Genomic DNA, 18,410 nt, shown 5'->3' with positions numbered 1-18,410 from the left:
GGGAGGTGGGGAGGACAGCGGGGGCGGGGCTGCTCCGAGGCGCTGCGGCGGCGGCAGTGGTGGCGGCTGCTGGTCCTAGCCTGGCGGGGGCGCGGGGTCTGGAGGATGGGGGCGGGAGGAACAACGGGCCGGTGAGGTGCAGCCGCCGCCGTCTCCGCCAGCCGCTGCGGTGGTCGCCTCGGGCAGCGCCGCTTGCTCTGGGGCCGTCGCCTCCCATCCCGACATTCCGCCCGAGGACGCTGAGGCTGAAGTGCGGCCGGCGGCGGGGGGACCGTCCGGCCCTGCGGCGGCCCGGCCGGCGGCAGTGACAGCCCGGCCCGACGCGACACGACCCGCCACCCGCCCTCGGCGTCCGCAGCAACGATGAACCGGAGCGGCAGTAGCCCGTCGGCCGCCGCCAACTACCTGCTCTGTACCAACTGCCGGAAAGTGCTGCTGAAGGTACGGGCTCGGTGGCCCGGCGGAGAGGGGCGCTTCCTGCCGGCCGGGGTCGCGCGGCGCGGCCGGGCGGGCGATCGGGCGAGCTCGGAGGGGTCGCGAGAAGGCGCGGGGGCGTGGGCCGCAGGGAGGCTCCGGCGGGGCGGCCGCTCTTCTCTGCTCCGAGCCGGATGGACGCCGGTCCCGAGGGGGCGGGATGGGGGCGCCTGTGGTCTGTTTTTCAGCTCGCTTCTACCTTGCTATCCTCGGTCTGCCCCTCGGAAAGGAGGACCGGTTGGATCGTCCTCCCGGTGCAGTCTAGCTGTCGATGGAGACCGGTGTGAAATCAGCTGCCTGGTCTGGTCTTGAGAAACCTGGCTCCCTCTTTGCTGTGGCTAACTCTTGTGGGTGTTTTTGTTTATTCTGTTGCTTCTGCCTTGCTCTCGGTGCCTAACGCCCCCTTTTCACATTCTTTTGAGGGTCGTTCTCTGTCTACAGTTTGGTCACGAAAGGAACTATTAAGGCATCTTGAACTTTATGCCCAGGGGAAATACTATTCGACCTTACAGCTCCTCTGGCTGGGGTGGGGTTGGGGAAGGAGGAGACTGAGGTGGACGTGTGTTATCCGTCCTTAGCACCCCTCTTCCCGTGTTGATCCAGAAAAATCAGATGCCTCATCAGTTTATTGCTTCCCATAGAGACTGAAAGTTTACTCCAGTATTGTTTAGCTTACTTGGTTTAATCGTTCTGTGGGAGGATGGAAGGGGGGAGGAGGGAGAAGAGGATGAAAAACTCTTTAGCCCGAGAAGTTTTTAATCAGATTTTAACAGCCTCTCTGTGTAGTATTATAATCAGTTTATTCTCCTCCAAACTCTACTATTACATTGCATTAAGTGGAAACATTCGGTGAGGTGCTTGTGTTTGTCCAGTATAAATGAATTAAATTTGCTGAGCTATGCAAACGCATCAGGAATGAAAGCTAACATGAATATGGTACCGTTTTTGTCTTTCTCTATATACAGTCACTTTTGGATGGTTCTTTATATTTTAAAAAGAAAAAAAAAAGCAAATCAGTAAGCAAGCTCAAATATTTACGCTCTTTGTCCAAAAACTGTTTTTCTTCCTCTGTGGGTCAGGCCAAGTGCCAATCAAAGTTGTTTTTCAAGCCTCTTTTCCCTGCAGTAAGGGCTGCGCTCCCCCCCCCCCATTTTATCTAAGAGCTTGAGGAAAGCAAAAGGATTGCAGACTTCAATTTAATCAAACAATCAAAATATGCCTTAAATTGTGTTTATTGGATACCTTTCTCTTGAAACAGATTTTTATTAAATGTGCATGTGCAGTATGAGTATGTGGAGTTATTTTTTTCCATAAACTCTGGGATCAAATTACAGTTGATACTTGCTCAGCTCATTGTAGGGCAGCTTGTGAGAAATGTAATGAATCAGAAGTGCAGATCAGCTTAGTTGAATGTTAACTCTTTCATTGCAGGGCCAGATGGCATCTACATTTAGCTGTTTAAAAAATATTATTTCCTGACCTTAAAAGTGAAAAGTTTTGAGCTTGCTTACATGTCTTTAACATGAAAAAAAGTGTCTTTAAGATACGTTTGATTAAATTTAAACTCAGTTAAAATGACAGCAAGTTATTTTTTTTTATTGAATGGGAGGAGTCTATTGACTTTGCCAAGTTTTTTTTTTTTTAAGTCGTTGCAATTTTAGGCTAATAATAAATGGTTTTTTTCTACTCTTTGGAGAGAACTGTGTCTGTGGCCCCATGACACTTTAGTAACATTTAAATCTCTTTATATCTTTCTCTTAGATTTTAAGAAACTAGTATTTCTGTTTACCTAGAAAGAACATCCTCATTTCTGTTATTAAAAGAAAGAAGTGTGTGGAAAATGGGCATTGACATTTTCATATTTTATGATTCCTGCACACATCTCTGCCAATATTCCTGTTTTTAGTAACTAAAGGTATTTAATAGTGATTCATGTACTAGCATGAAAAAAATTCAGATGGAAATAGAATTGTTTGTACCAGTTATGACATGACTTAGGCAACATTTGTAGCTTTTTAGAATTGCCATTCTTGAAGGCTCTTAAAAGCAACCAGCATCTAGCAATTTAAATTCATCATTCTAAAAATAGCATGTAAGGGTTTATTTCCAATAAAGACATTTTTCTTTTTGATAGAATATAAATAAAATCCATCTGTACCTCTCTAAATGTGACTGACTTTTTCTTGTGTTTTTCATTTATATTAAAGTGTATAGCAATAACCAATAAGTCATATGATTTTGAATTTTAGTTGTGTAGTTCATAATGGAAGAATGAAAATCATGAACATCCAGTGTAAGTTACTCTTTGCTGTTATAGACCTCATTAATGGTGAGGGAAGTGTCACCTTTATACAGAAAGCGTTTCTCTTTGTCAATGGCTTAATTTGTGATGATGTACTGAATTTTGAGGATACTTGAAAAGGAATTGAATTTATCTTCAAATGAAGTAATTTAATCTAATATTTGAGTATTTAATTGTATATTGTATGAGAATCACATTGATTCTTAGAAATACCTTTACAAATTTGGTTTAGTTATCTTCCAAAATAAAGGAAATTCTGAAATATTCAATGGACCTAATTTGGCAACTTGGGTCAGTAAAAAAAAAAGAAAGAAAGAAGAGTAAACCATATACAGCAACAAATGAACAAACAAAACTGTCATTAAATTCATAACTCCTACAAAGTCTAACTTGCTCTGTAGTCAGATAGTTCAATAAAGTTGTTAATAAAAGGAAAAGCTTCTGTTTACCTTGTAAAGTTAATAAGTTTTGAAATACAACACATTTTACATAAGAGACTCCAGTAACTAGATGAATCTGTCCTTTAATTTCACAAGTAGTGTGCAAAACTGCATCAGGGAAGGTAGGTTATTGTCAGATCACTCATCTTCCAGTAAAGAAAAGATATGGCATATTACAGTGTACTTGGAGAACTGAACTGTTAGTACTACCTAAGTGAGTAGAACTTTGCACAAAAAGAGAATTTAACATTAAAAATTTTTAATATGTTTAGTTTCACTGATACACCTTTCCGTGGTATTGATTATTGTTCTTGTTCACTTTTCTATACAATCACATAATTGGACAACTTTTTTGTGGCTTTATAACCAAAGGTACTGCCAAAGTAAAATGGAAAATATTAGTTCAAACCTTATAAAACCTTATTTATATAGCCAAAATAGTTAGATGTTAGCAATTTTATAGACTTCAACCAATAGAATGGATTTGCTTATCCTGTAGACTAGTAGCTATAGTCTACCTTGGTTAAACAGGTTTCTTGTGTTATATATTTTTGATTATCAAAGGCAGTTCTTTTTACTTGATTTTTATCTTAAATGACATAAGCAGAGATTAAGTAATGAATTTGTGGCAGCAAATCTTTATGCATTGGTTTTCAAACTGCTTTCTACAGGGTCCTAAAATGTTTCGGGGATTTTAAATGCTTGAATTGGATTGAATTCTTAAGAATGTTAAATTTTTTCAAATTTAATTTAAAAATACAAATACAAAATTACAAAAATGTATATACATAATTTTAACACATTGAAACCTACAACAATTATATTTTGTTACAAGATTTTTCTTATGCAGGCCTTAAATTATCACTTGTTCTGCTGTCTTTATCTAGCTATGTATACATATATATCTAAACATTTGCACTTTTTTGTTATTCTGTCATGGATGAGAAAGATTGTCATTGATTAGGAAGGCACTTGCTTTTTTTTTAAAGAATTCCTGTACATATTTACTCATGTCAAATTTAAGTTTTTAGAACAGTTATTGTTATCAATAATTATCATTTTATAGCTAAAACAGCTATTAAAGTATTGCTTTTATATATTTATGTGCTTCAAAGTTCAAGTTAAATATGCGATTTATTTATAAAGGTAGTCTGCTCCTTCTTCCAATACTATATCACCAAATATATGAAAAGCATAACTACTACTGTAGTGATATTGGAAACCATAAGATATGCTCATTTGGGCAAGTTAGTTAACTTTCCTTGAAGGCTAGTTTTCTCTGTAAAATGTAGATAATTTTTACCTGCCTTACAAGTTGCTTCATAGCTTGGGAGGGGTTTGTGTGTTAAGTAGTTTGTACCATGAACTACAACTATAAACATAAGAAAGAAAAGGACAAGCATATATATTTTCCCCTTTTCCAAAATATCTCAGTTCTTTGTGTGTTAGGGAAACATAGTTCAATACATACTGAGTAGTTTGGTTAAGAGTTGTTTAATTCTTTAATAAGTAGCAATTCTCCAAGTATGGTGCTTAGACCCCTATGTTCATAATTACCTAAATACTAAGAATGTATTTGCTTTTCTTACTGTGTACAAAAGTTATGGAGATATAACTGCTGTCTCCTTAATGTAAATCAAGGTAGTGGCACCAAATAGTGATTACTATTTTCTCCATTGCTACACACTCAATACTGGGGAAGAAAATGCCAATTTCACTTAAAAATCCACTGAAGAAACAGTAAAAATTTAAGTTTTGTTATATTTTGACCCTTGCATATCAGTCTTCTTGTGTGGGAAATGGGAAGTGTATAAAACTGCATATCAGACTAGTTGTCTCCAGAAGCAAATTTGTGCAGTTTTAGTTGCAGGTTTACTTGTAGCCTCTTTTTTCATGTAACGCCATTTTTACTTGAAAAAACACTTGTCAGACAAACTTTGGTTACTCAGACTTAAGTATTTAATAAACAGTTTTGAAGAGTGAGTAATGTCACCTGAAAAATCAAGGAGAATAGCTCCCAATATTTGTTGTAGGTGATAAAATTCAGCTTTCAAGGAAAAACTAGAATTTTGGAAAACATGTGCAATATCTACTTTATTAAACTTTTGCTTTCCAGTTCTTAAAGGCTTTTCCCTTGAGATCAAGGGTGATATTATTGAATATGATTTTTTAAGGATTGTATCAGAAAATATGTCAGCATTTGGAAGATCAGCATAACTCACTGAACCAAAAGTTTCCATATGACCAGTGTATAAAGACACTGCTACTCACAGTATTTCCTTTTCAGTCAAGGACTAACCAGTTAAAACACAATGGACATAATCTTTGGAGCTGGCTTTTTAAAATCACTAGCAATGAATATTGTCACTTGTTTTCCTTTAATTTTCAAGATCATGTCATTTATTTTTGAAAAGCTGTTTATCAAAATCATATATAGGTAAAAGATTCATTCAGAATAAAAAATGCCAAATAAATTTTAATGTTATATATGTTATAATTTAACATTAAATTCATAGTGTAGCGTCAATTTCCGCATTGCAACTAGCATTTTAAAAGGTATACTTACTGGGTTTGTGTTTGGTATCAAAAAATATTCATAATGATCTTCATTTTGCAACTTTATATCTGTGTCAAGCCAGATTTTCCTCATATAATTCAATCAAAACATATCACAACAGATGAATACAGAAAATCCAGCTCGCAATAAACATATTAAGAAAATTGGCAAAACTGTAAATATCAGTGTCACTATTTTGTTGTAGAAAATAAAATTATTTTTATAAAAATATGTGACATGTTAACATATAATGGATTTTATTAAAAGTTTAAATATTTCTCAGCTTCAATTTTTAATACAGTAAGTAATGTTATATCCTACACATAAATGAAGCCTCTTTTGGGTTTCATTTTCATTTAATAATTTTTGAGAATGCAAAAGGATTCCAGAATTAAAATATTTGAGAATTACTAAGCCAGAGCTACTGCCAGGAGTATATAGTACATATAAATATAATAAAAAGCTAATAGCACTGACAGAAAATGTGGATAAGGCCAACCTAGTCACCTGTATTCTATGTGGAGAGATCTCATAAATATTGCCTACCACCTTTTCAGTGGTATCCTAGAATCTTCTCTATTACCCAGTAAGACTTTGGCTCACTGAAGATAATCTTTCTCTAATTTTCATGAGCATCTCTTTACCTGGAAGAAACTGGGCGAAGGGTGAGACAAAGCTTTTCTCTGAAGGACTATTCTCCCTAGTGCTACTGTGCCACAACTGAAGAAAGGTCAGATCTAAAGATTATGCCCCTTATTCTCTAATTGATTGGAGCTTGGCTGAAAAGGAAAAAAAGACCCTGAGTAGCAGGGTTATCCTTTTGGGCTTGAAAGCTGAGAAGTGTGGGAGAAACAGCAGCAGAAGAAGGGATGAGAAAAATCAGTGGAAAGAAGATCATGGTAAAGTCCTGATAACAAGCATTGTTACAACAAAGAAAAGCAAAACCACCACTCTAGAAGGAAATAGGACCACTCAGAATATGGGAGTTCTTAACTACTTTCCCCAAAGGTATGGGGGATTTTCTGTGTGTGTGTGTGTGTGTGTGTGTGTATGTTTGTGTGTGTGTGTGTGTGTTGGGGCTACAGTATACGGCACACAAAAACTAGGCAGCCTAAACTACCTGCAGTGTGTCTTAAAGGTACAGAATAACAACCTATTTATTTCATTGGATTGGATCTAGTGAAACCTAAAAATGGCTACCAGTACCTAACCTATCCCTAGACATCACTGTGATGGGAGTGGCTGGGGAAGGAAGTGAAATTTGCTATCTTCAGTGAATACATTGCCAAGCCAAACCAGTCTAGCCATGTGTCTCATAACAGTTATCTTAAACCTGTAAGTTGTGTGACATAAACTTTAGAGTCTAAATCTAAAGTTAACACATGGAATCTCTACTAGTTTCTCAAAATATTTCTTCAGATTTCTAGTGACATTTCCCAAAAGTGTTTCCTAATCTTCCAGTTCTTTTCCTTTTCCTTTTCCACCTGTCCTCTGTCTGCCATGCAATTCAATTATACTGCATTCATTGTACTTACCATACTGAATTATATCTAACAAGTTACATATATTTTTGTCTTATTAGATGACTTCTGTTTGGGGGATCTGGTTAATGAGGCTTTTTTTAGCAAAATGGGCTTTTGATTTAAAGGCATCTTATAAATAAATAGTAGCAGTATATTGGATATAATATAGTAACATTTATACAGTAAAAATTCAGTTTCCAAAATATTTCTAATGTATCTGTTCTTTACATCCCTATTTTGTGGTCATTATGAGGAACCCTTTCACAGTGCCATTGCAAAGGTTATTTGAGAAAATAAACTGTACTGGTACCTGGGTTTTTGTTTGTTTTTAAACAGTTTATGTCTTTGTGGCTATGAGGATATTTCAGTTAATTATTCTGTTTTTTGAATGATATTTGATAGAAGGTAGAATGTCCACCAAGAGAGGTCAGGACAACAATCTTAGCTACTGGTCCTTCTCTGAAATGCTTAGTGGTCATTGCTTTGGTATGGACACATGTTCCACTTCTTAATATGCTAGTGTTCTGCAAGGGGTTGCCATTTTAGTATAGTCAAGGTCATGTCTTGAAACTTCCAGTGTTCTCTGTAGGCTACCTACAGTTGACTGTAGAATTTTCTGGTTAAACCTTTCTCTCCATCACCTCTCCTAGGCCCCTTTTTGGAAGCCTTCCAAACCAACTTCAGTCCCTTTGGCCAGCAGGCACTCCCTTGGTAACTATGAAACAGAATTGTTCATAAGCTTGAACTACCCTATAACTAGCCTTTGCTTTTTAGACCCACCCAGAAGTGAGTCATTCATTGGTCTGTGGGCCAGGGTAATGGCTGGTGCCCCAAGGGAAAATTATGAATATTATGGGATATTTTATCCTTATTTAGAACTTGATGGATTGAAAAACTCTGCATTTTGCTGCTTAGAACTTTTGTTAAAGCATGACAGGTATTTTACCTTATGTGTCTTAATGAATATATGTGTCTTAAAAAATACATGTGTCTTAAAGAATATATTGCAAATATATATATGAATAAGTATTACCAAGTATAAAAATGGCTAGTTTAGGCCATATTATTTCTTATATTAGAGATCTCTTACCTAGTATAAAATACATATCTTATCAAAAAACAAAAATAAAATACATATTTTATCATTTTTACATTATTTTCTGCTAATTGATAGCTATTTGTAGTAAAGGAATCCATTCTTATTTAGAAATATCTATTTTATTTTTACGTCTTCCTGTTACAAAGATGAAAGTCGTTAGATAAATAAATTTACCTTGCAGTTATAGATATGCTGAATATATAGGAAAGTTAAATTTCTCTCATAGGTAACTAAAACTGGATTTATGGAAGATCATTATAATTATCTGAGACTGTAACTCTTAGTTTCAAAACATTTTATAATATCAGTAACAACAGTAACTTCTCTGAACTACTGTCTGGTGCCTTATCCTGTGCTATTTAAGCTTGATATATGTTACCACATTCAAGCATCACAATAAACAGATGAAGAATTAATACTCACATTTTATGGATAAAGAAACTGGGACTCAGAGGCCTCATAAAGAGGCCTCAGACTAAGGTTTTGAAACTAGGTTGAACTTTTAAAGTATAGCACATTATACATTTATTAACACTTGGTTACCTTACAGTGCACATTTTTCTTCATTGAGAAGTTTTATAAAGTATAAAATTGACTATTAAATAGAATCTAGAACTCCTCAAGAGATTAATAGGAGTTATTACAAATTTAGATGTATTCTACTAATTTAGTTTTCATTAAAAATGAAAAAAATGCTTCATAAGATCAAGAAGCAATTTGAAGTCTTATTGAGTAGTTTTAACCTCTTTTATCTCTGTGAATTCCCAATTATGTGACCATTGTTTCCAAATCTCAGGATATTTTTTTTCCTAAATTCCCAGAACATTTTGCCCTCCTCTTCCTGTCAACCATTCATTATTTTAATAACATTGAATCATTCATTATTGCTACAGTATCTTTGACAAAAGATGTTGTCTAGAAGCATTTTAAGTAATATTGTATTTCTTAATAGGACCTCTAGAAATAGTCTCACTGTTTGAGACTATTTTGCAGTAAGTCTTCTTGGTGTTATTTATGAAGATTAGAATGCTCTTTTCCACTCTTCATTTTGGCTTTCAGTGTTAAGACCAAAATATTGGTTAAAGGAATCAAAGAAACCCTGGAACTGGCATCCTTTCCCTGTTCTTTCTCTGCCTACATCCACTGCAATACTGTATCTGCAGAAGCATTCAGTCTTACAAAGGGCTTGAGGGGAGGGATTCTTGGGAGATGTGGATCTGCTTTGTGTGGATTAGAATTCTGTTTTCCATAGAAAAACATTGTACTAGCAGTATTTTGATTATGCAGGAGGCCTTTTGGAATTTGGTGCTCTTAAAAACTAATGGAAATTTATGTTTAAATGAATAGAAACAAAATTTTTCTTTTTTGGTGAAAATTTACAGATTCCATTTTTAATATTATCAGGATCCTATGTCAAATGCTATTAGCTTTTAATTACCTTCACATTCTTAGGCAAGAAATGTATCTTCACAAACATTAAGCACTTCTGCTTTTTAGGCACTAAAAGAACATAGAATTAGATCATCAGTGTTTTTACCTAAGTAATGTAATGATTTTCCACTAAACTTCCAGGTCTGTGAAGGTCTTCAAGAAGTTAATACAAATGATGTCCCTCACTTGACAGTACAGAATAGGAGTTGGCATACTTTCTCTAACAAGATAGATAATATTTTAGGCTTATAGGCTATACATACATAGTGGTATTTTATAGCTAATAATCATAAAGGGTTGAACTGATTGTCTTATTCTGTTAAAGACTCAATAGTCAATACCTTACCTCCCTCAACAACATTAACATAGAAAATGTGTTACATAGTAAATGAATCATACATATACTCCAGAGCTAAAAAGGGTAGCACCTGATGTAGGGTACATGAGTGTTGGTGTTGGAGAATGTTGTGGGGAGAAGGTAATTCAGTAGAAACTAATTTCTCCTTTATGGGCAGAAATGATGGCTGTCAATTTAAAAATGGAAAATTAAGTTATTTGGTAACTTTTTATGGGAATGAGCTTTTAAAATTGCACACTGAGCATTTAATAGGTGAATATAGTATGGTGCCACTTATCTGGGTTGATGCTTTCATCAATATATGATGTTTCTCATGGTAGAGATCTATTTATAACCAAAACAAGAATATATCCACTCCAATGTACAAGGTTGAAGCCCTAGTCAGAATTTCCATTGAAATGAGGACTGACAGTAATGCATTTCAATAATGTATGCTTCAAATTAGTTCTAGTAGTGAGCTCTTTGACTATTGTTAGGACCACCTTTGAGAGAATTAAATGCATTCAATTCATATATTGATATGAATGGTCTTTCTTATTCTTTTTTATCTTGTGAAATAATCATTAATTTAATACATTTGGTTAAAAAAACAAATTCCCAGTTCCACAGCTCCCAGCTCAGAGGGAGGGGCTTCCAGGCCATGATTCCACCACTCCCAGCCCAGCGGAAGGAGCTTCTCAGCCACCTTTTCATGACTCCCAGCCCAGAGGAAGGGGCTTCCAGGCTGGCGTTCCACTGCTCCCAGCTCAGAGGTGAGTTGTGCAGGCGCCAACAGCAAACCCCCGCTTCAAAATGAGAAGACATGTAAACAAGTCTCAAAACCAGACTTCCAGATCACCTACAGCAACCCCAAAGGGAAAGGAGATGGAACACTCTGATACTCAACAACCTGGACTCCCTGAACTGGCAACAAAAGAGAATCTGGAAAAAATGAAATCAGAAATAATTTCTCAGGTAACAGCAGAGATTGTGCCCATAGTGCAAGACATGATTAATAAATCTAGAGAGGACACAGATGAAAAAATAGAGGAGCTGAGGAAAATGATGGAATCTCAACATAGGAAACAAATGAAATCCATAAGACAGATGCAAACAGATTTCCAGGAGATTAAAAACTCCATTGAAAGTCTACACAACAGAATGAGCCAATGTGAGGACAGAATTTCAGATATAGAAAATAAGATTGCAATTAGTGACCAGGAAAAGAAAAATTGCTTCAAAATTATAAGGGACCATGAGAAATCAATCCAGCAGCTACTAGACAATGCAAAGAAGAATAACATAAGACTGACTGAAGTCAATGAAGAAACAAGAGAGAGTGCAGATGACATTAAAAAACTTCACAAAAGTAATGGCAGAAAACTTCCCAAGCAGGGGAAAAGAACTTGACATACAGATAACTGAAGCATATTGGACTCCAACTAGCCTTGATCAAAAAGAAATCTACTCATGGGCATATAATTGTTAAGATTCTAGAAACCCAACAGAAGAACAAAGTTCTACAAGCAGTTAGAGAAAAGAAACAAATCACATACAAAGGAAAGCCCATCAGAATCACAGCAGACTTCTCAATGCAAACGCAAACCCTCAAGTCAAGAAGAGCTTGGAGTAACATATTTCAAGTCCTAAAGGAAAACAGCCTCCAGCCCAGATTGATGAACCCTGCAAAACTATCTTTCAAAATTGATGGAGAAATAAGATACTTTCATGACAAAGAGCACCTTAGGAACTTCGTGAATACCAAACCACCACTCCAAAAAATTTTAGACAATATCCTAGGTACAGACAATGAGGATCACAACCCCAGGAAGCAAAGCAGAATGAATCCATCAGGTACAACAAGAAATTACATGTAAAGGAGGAGAATCCAACAAAAAGAAAAACTCATGACAATGATAAGTCAGTTCATATCAGTTATAACCATCAATGTTAATGGTCTCAATTCACCAATCAAAAGAAATAGACTGGCAGAATGGGTCAAGAAGCAAAATCTAACAATATGCTGCATACAAGAAACACACTTAATTCAAAATGAAACTCATAGAATGAAAGTTAAAGGGTAGAAAACAATGCTCCATGCAATGGGAACCCTAAAAAAAGCAGGAGTAGCTATCCTCTTTGCAGATCAAGTGGATTTCAAACCAACACTGCTTAAGAGAGACAAAGAAGGACACTACATCCTTGTAAAGGGAAGAATCCAAGAGGAAGAGATGACAGCCATAAATATCTGTGAACCAAACACTAGTGCACCCAAGTTTATAAAACAAATACAAATGGACAAGAAAAGTCATATATGTACTAATACAATAGTAGTGGGGGACCTCAGTACCCCACTGTCACAAACAGATAGATCAACTAGACAAAAAATAAGTAATGAAATACTAGAACTCAATCGAACTCCTGAACAAATGAACTTAACAAGTGCTTACAGAGTGTTCCACCCTGAAAAATCAGACTACACATTCTTTTCAGAGGCACACTGGTCATTCTCCAAAGTAGACCACAAACTCACTCATAGAATGTGTTTAAGTAAGTGCAAAGGAATTGAAGTTATCCCCTGTATATTATCAGACCATAATGCGATGAAATTGGAGATCAATAGAAAAAGAAACCACAAAAATTACATAAAAATATGGAAATTGAACAACACACTTCTGAATAACCAGTGGGTCACAGAGGAAATTAAACAACAAATCAGACAGTCCCTTCAGTTAAATGATAGTGATGATACAACATATTGGAATCTATGGGACACAGTGAAAGCAGTCTTATGAGGGAAATTCATAGCAGTGAATACTCATATTAGGAAAACAGAGCCAGCCCAATTAAACAACCTGATGCTGAACCTCAAGCTTGTAGAAAAAGAAGAGCAGGAGAGAGTCCCAGCACCCAGAAGGAAGCTCCTCCACCGCCATCCCACGCTCCTAGGGCAGAGAAACTGAGCCAGGCCCAGCACCTGGAAGGAAGCTCCCATGCTGCTATGCCATGCTCCTAAGGCAGAGAAGGTGAGCCAGTCCCAGCACCCTGAAGGAAGAAGAGCAGGACAAACCCAAAGCTCGTACAAGGGAGAAAATTATAAACATCAGAGCAGAAATTATTCAATGGAGACTAACAGTACAATACAAAACATTAATGAAGCCAAGAGTTGGATCTTTGAAAGAGTAAACAAAATTGACAAACCCTTAGCCAACCTTATCAGAAAAGGCCCAAATCCATGCAATTAGTAATGAAACGGGTGAAATTACAACAGTCCCAGAAGAAATCCAGAGGATCATAAACACCTACTTCCAGAACCTATACATCAATAAGATGGAAAACACAGAAGGAATGGACAGATTTCTAGATATATATGAATTACCAAAGTTGAATGAAGAAGACCTAAAAATTCTAAACAACCAAATATCAACCAATGAAATTGAAAACGTAATTAAAAACTTACCAAAGAAAAGCCCAGGCCCTGATGTCTTCACTGCTGAATTCTACAAGATGTTTAGAGAGGAACTACTGCCACTACTATTTAAACTCTTCAATGAAATTGAAAGGAAAGCAGTACTCCCAAATTCATTCCTGGACGGAAACATCACCTTGATCCCCAAAGCAGAGAATGACCCAACCAAAAAGGAGAACCATAGGCCAATCTCACTAATGAACATAGATGCAAAAATCCTTCATAAGATACTGGCAAACAATGCAGAAGATGATCAAGAAGATCATACACCCTGATCAAGTGGGATTCATCCCAGGGATGCAGAGATGGTTCAATATATGCAAAGCAATCAATGTAATACACTATATCAATAGAGCCAAGGACAAAAACCATATGATTATCTCCATAGATGCAGACAAAACATTTGACAAAATCCAATATGCATTTATGATCAAAACCCTACAAAAAATTGGAACAGATGGTCTCTCCCTCAATCTGATAAAAGCCATCTATGAAAAGCCAACAGCCAGTATCATACTAAATGGTCAAAAACTGAAATCCTTCACACTAAAATCAGGAACAAGACAAGGATGTCCACTATCACCACTCTTGTTCAGTATAGTTTTGGAAACATTAGCCATGGCAATTAGACAAGAGAAAGGAATAAAGATAGGAAAAAAAGAAGTCAAACTGTCATTATCTGCAGATGACGTGATACTCTATATAGAAGACCCCAAGAATGCCACCAAAAGTCTTCTAGACTTAATAACCAAATTCAGTAGAATAGCTGGATACAAGGTCAACACATACAAAATCAATAGCTTTCCTCTACACGAAAAACAGAGTCACTGAGAGAGAAATAGGGCACACAGTTCCTTTCACAATAGCATCCAAAAAACTGAAATACCTAGGAATCAACCTAACTAAAAAAATCAAGTACCTCTTCTCTGAAAACTATAGCACTTTGAAAAGAGAGATTGAAGATGATGTCAGAAAATGGAAAGACATCCTTTGCTCCTGTGTAGGAAGATTAATATAGTGAAAATGGCCATACTTCCAAAACTGCTATATAGATTCAGTGCAATCCTAATTGAAATCCCAGCAGCATACTTCATGGACCTTGAGAAAACAATCCAAAAATTCATTTGGAACAAGAAGAAAGCCAGAATAGCAAAAGCAATTCTAGGTAACAGACATGTCAGGGGTTATGACAACTCCCAACTTGAAACTATACTGCAAAGCTACAATGATAAAAACAGCATGGTACTGGGAAAGAAACAGACCCGAGGACCAGTGGAACAGATTAGAAGATGCAGAAACAACTCCAGACACAATCATCTCATCTTTGACAAAGGAGCCAAACACCCTCACTGGAGGAAAGATAGCCTCTTTAAGAAATGGTGCTGGAAAAATTGGGTTTCAACTTGCCAAAGATTAAAACCAGACCTATATCTCTCACCATGCCCTAAACTAAAATCAAAATGGATTAAGGATCTAAATGTTAGAATAGAAACACTGAATCGGCTGGAACAGAGGTTAGGTAGAACTCTTGAAGACATTGGTGTAGGAAAAGATTTTATGAACAAAACCTCAGTTGCTTGTGAACTAGCACAAACAATCAACAAGTGGGATCTCTTCTTATTAAAAAGCTTCTGCACAGCAAGAGAAACCACCAGCAGTGTGAAGAAACAACCCACAATGTGGGAAAAAATCTTCACCTGCTGTTCCTCAGACAAAAGTCTACTTATCTCGAATCTGTAAAGAACTTAAAAAAATTAGACCTCCCAAATTTAAAGACCTAGTCCAAAACGGGGCATCTGAAAGGAACAGACATTTCTCAAAGAAGTAGAAATAGCAAATAAACATATGAAAAAGTTTTCAACATCACTGGTCATTCAAGAGATGCAAATGAAAACAATGCTGAGATTCCACCTCACTCCAGAAAGCATGGCTGCTATCATGTAATCAACCAAAACAAATGCTGGCGGGGCTGTGGGGAAAGAGGAACCCTGCTCCACTGCTGGTGGGAGTGTAGACTGGTACAAGCACTGTGGAAATCAGTATGGAGATACCTCAAAGAACTAGGACTGGATGTCCCATTTGACCCAGCTATTCCCCTGCTGGGGATCTTCCCCAAAGAATTAAAAAGAATCATACAGTGGTGATAATATGTGTACCCATGTTCTTAGCAGCACAATTTGTAATAGCTAAAACTTGGAAGCAGCCCAAATGCCCATCAACTGGAGACTGGATAAAGAAAATGGGTTTTTTTCTAAAATGGATTACTACTCAACCATAAAAAATGTGAAATTGGAGACATTTATAGCTAAATGGGTGCATATTGAGGCAATACTCTTAAGTGAAATAAACATGACACACATGTGCAAATACCGAATAGTTTCTCTAATGTGAGAAACTGAAATTGTAAATAAGGACTAAAAGGTAAAATAGATAATGTGAAATAGGAAGAGAAGGGGCAAAGGGGAAGGGTAAATGGGAGGGATAGGGGAATGGAAAGAAGGGAATGGAATTAATATGAGAAAATGAAAAAAATGGAAACAAAGTCTGTAAATAGGGAGGGATGGAGGGGTTGAAGGGAGGGCAGGGGAAGGGGAAAAAATAAGAACCAAGAGAGATTATGTAAAGGTGCAAATTTCCAATGATGAATGTCACTATTTTGTATAACTAAAACTTTCCAATAAAATAAACTTTAAAAAAAATTCCAGGCAGGGGATTTAGCTCAGTGGCACCACATCTGCCTCACAAACACAAGGTCCTGAGTTCGATCTCTGGTATCAAAACAGAAAAAGTACAAAAAAACAAATTTTCATGATGTATGAGCAGTCATTACTGAAAAAATATTTTAGTTTGGTTGTGAACTTTTAAAGGTAAGTACATGGCATTTATGTGTTTTTATCTTGTTTTCTTTGCTAATTATTTACTAACATCTATCTGGTTTTATTTTGCTTTAATACAAGTCTTTATTAGAGGTATTGAAGAGAACCTATTTATTACAGTGGGAAATGGAAATAATTGATGATTACCTTAATGATTTCATTTAACATAAAAATAATTTGAAAATATTTTTAAATTTTTTATTATTACATATTTGCAGTACATATGATAACATTCATCATGCAGAGTTGGTACATATACATAACGCATCTTCATTCTTTTTACTTCTTCCCTTCCGTCTCTCCCTTTGTCTCTTAGTCACCTTCCCATTTGCAAAAATCTGTCTCCCTGTTTCCTATTATCTACTCTTTATTTTGCTCTTTAAATTATTTTTATACTTTGGATTTCTTATATGTGAGAATCAATGTGATATTTAAGCTTGCATGTCTGATTTATTTCCTTTAACATTATGGTCTCAAGGTGTATCCATTTTTCTACAAATGACTCAAATTTAACCTTCTTTATGGCAGAAAGTACTCCATTATGTATAAATACCACATTTTCTTTGTTCATTCATCTGTTGATGAATATATAGACAGACCACTTCCAAGATTTAACTATTATCATTTGTGCTGCTATAAACATGAGTATGCATGTATCACTGTAATATGATATATTTAACTCTTTCTGAAAGCTGCATAGTAGGGGAATAGTTGGGTCAAATGCAATCTCTCTGTTTTTACTTTTGTGAAGAATCTCCATACTCATTTCCATAGTGGTTGTACTATGCCAATGCTTTAGGTACTTTTCTCATTGCTGAGACAAAATATCCAACACCCATAAGTTAAAGAAGGAAAGATTTATTTCAGCTCCAAGTTTGTGGTGATTTCGGTCCATAGTCAGCTGGTTCCAAGGCAGTGTGGCATAGCAGAGGTCATCACAGAGGAGAAACAGTCCATGGCATGGCAGAGAAGGTAGAAAACATCAAGCAGCAAGTAGCAGCAGTGAAAACAGCAGAAACCACACGGCAGAAAGCCTGCCACTTCCTTTTATCCCATCCAGCATTTTGAGTAGTGCCACCACACCCAGGGTGAGCCTTCCCATTATCCACACCCAGAACTATGCCAAACCAATCTGTGGAGTAATTTAGTAATCACATACCCCTAATCCCAGTATCACACACCCAACATCCAGCCACCTCCAAAAAGCCCACCCATTACTACATGAAGCTTGGGGTGGGGGGGAGATACGGACATCTAGATACAATTCATAACAACCAATAACTAGGATGGTGCCATATATGTGCTACAGGGTGTTCCAGCTTTCGTTCCAGAATGCCACTAAAGTTTGAACAAATTATAGCAGCATGCATTTTGTGATTTTTACATTTAATAAACCACTATATTACCATTCATAAAACTACTCTGATGTCATAAAAAGCAAGTCATTTATCTTTTAACCCTAACTTGTCCATCACTTTTTCAGTGACAGATGTAAGTTAGTGGAAAAACTAGAGCGGGCTTACAAAAGTTGATATATACCTTTTTTGGAATATATATAATACATAATTGACAGTTATTTCTAAGAAAAATTTACATATAAGTACTAAGTTCCTCTCACTATTTTAATTGTCAGTGTTCATTTTTCAGGGTCAGTTGAATTCAAAAGGGACACAAGCCATTTACTATTGATCAGGGTTTTATTTCTCTGAATGTCTTTGTTACTTCTAGTACTTATCTATCCAGTAGATAGCAGTTTGTAGGAATTAATTTGGTCTTGACTAAATTAATATCCTTTCCAAATTGCTATGATTGACTATCCTCATCCCCACTATTGATACCTTTATTTAAAATAGTTGATAAGTATTTTTTAACAGAGAATAAAAATTCCATAATCTATTATGC

General features: G+C 36.5%; 1 protein-coding gene across 2 annotated transcripts in view; it reads left to right on the top strand.

Annotated features, from left to right (window-relative positions):
- Nucleotides 1-36: 36 nt before the first annotated feature.
- Sesn3 (sestrin 3) overlaps nt 37-18,410 on the top strand; it is a 68,733-nt gene continuing 50,359 nt past the window's right edge. The window contains exons 1-2 of one of the 2 annotated variants that reach the window (XM_021252676.2): nt 96-441; nt 704-821. Coding sequence is in view for 1 of the 2 variants with exons in the window: in XM_004838059.4 (XP_004838116.1) it covers nt 364-441 (78 nt within the window). In the remaining variant the exon portion in view is untranslated. Of the gene's footprint in view, nt 442-703; nt 822-18,410 lie in introns of both variants that reach the window. The other variant, XM_004838059.4, reaches the window with a different exon arrangement.

This window comes from Heterocephalus glaber, unplaced genomic scaffold, assembly GCF_053883595.1.
Source record: "Heterocephalus glaber isolate CG9 unplaced genomic scaffold, H.glaber_assembly_v1.0 deba00001429, whole genome shotgun sequence".
NCBI lineage: Eukaryota > Metazoa > Chordata > Mammalia > Rodentia > Bathyergidae > Heterocephalus > Heterocephalus glaber.
Note: the sequence above shows the minus strand (reverse complement) of the source record. Positions and strands in the feature narration are given on the sequence as shown.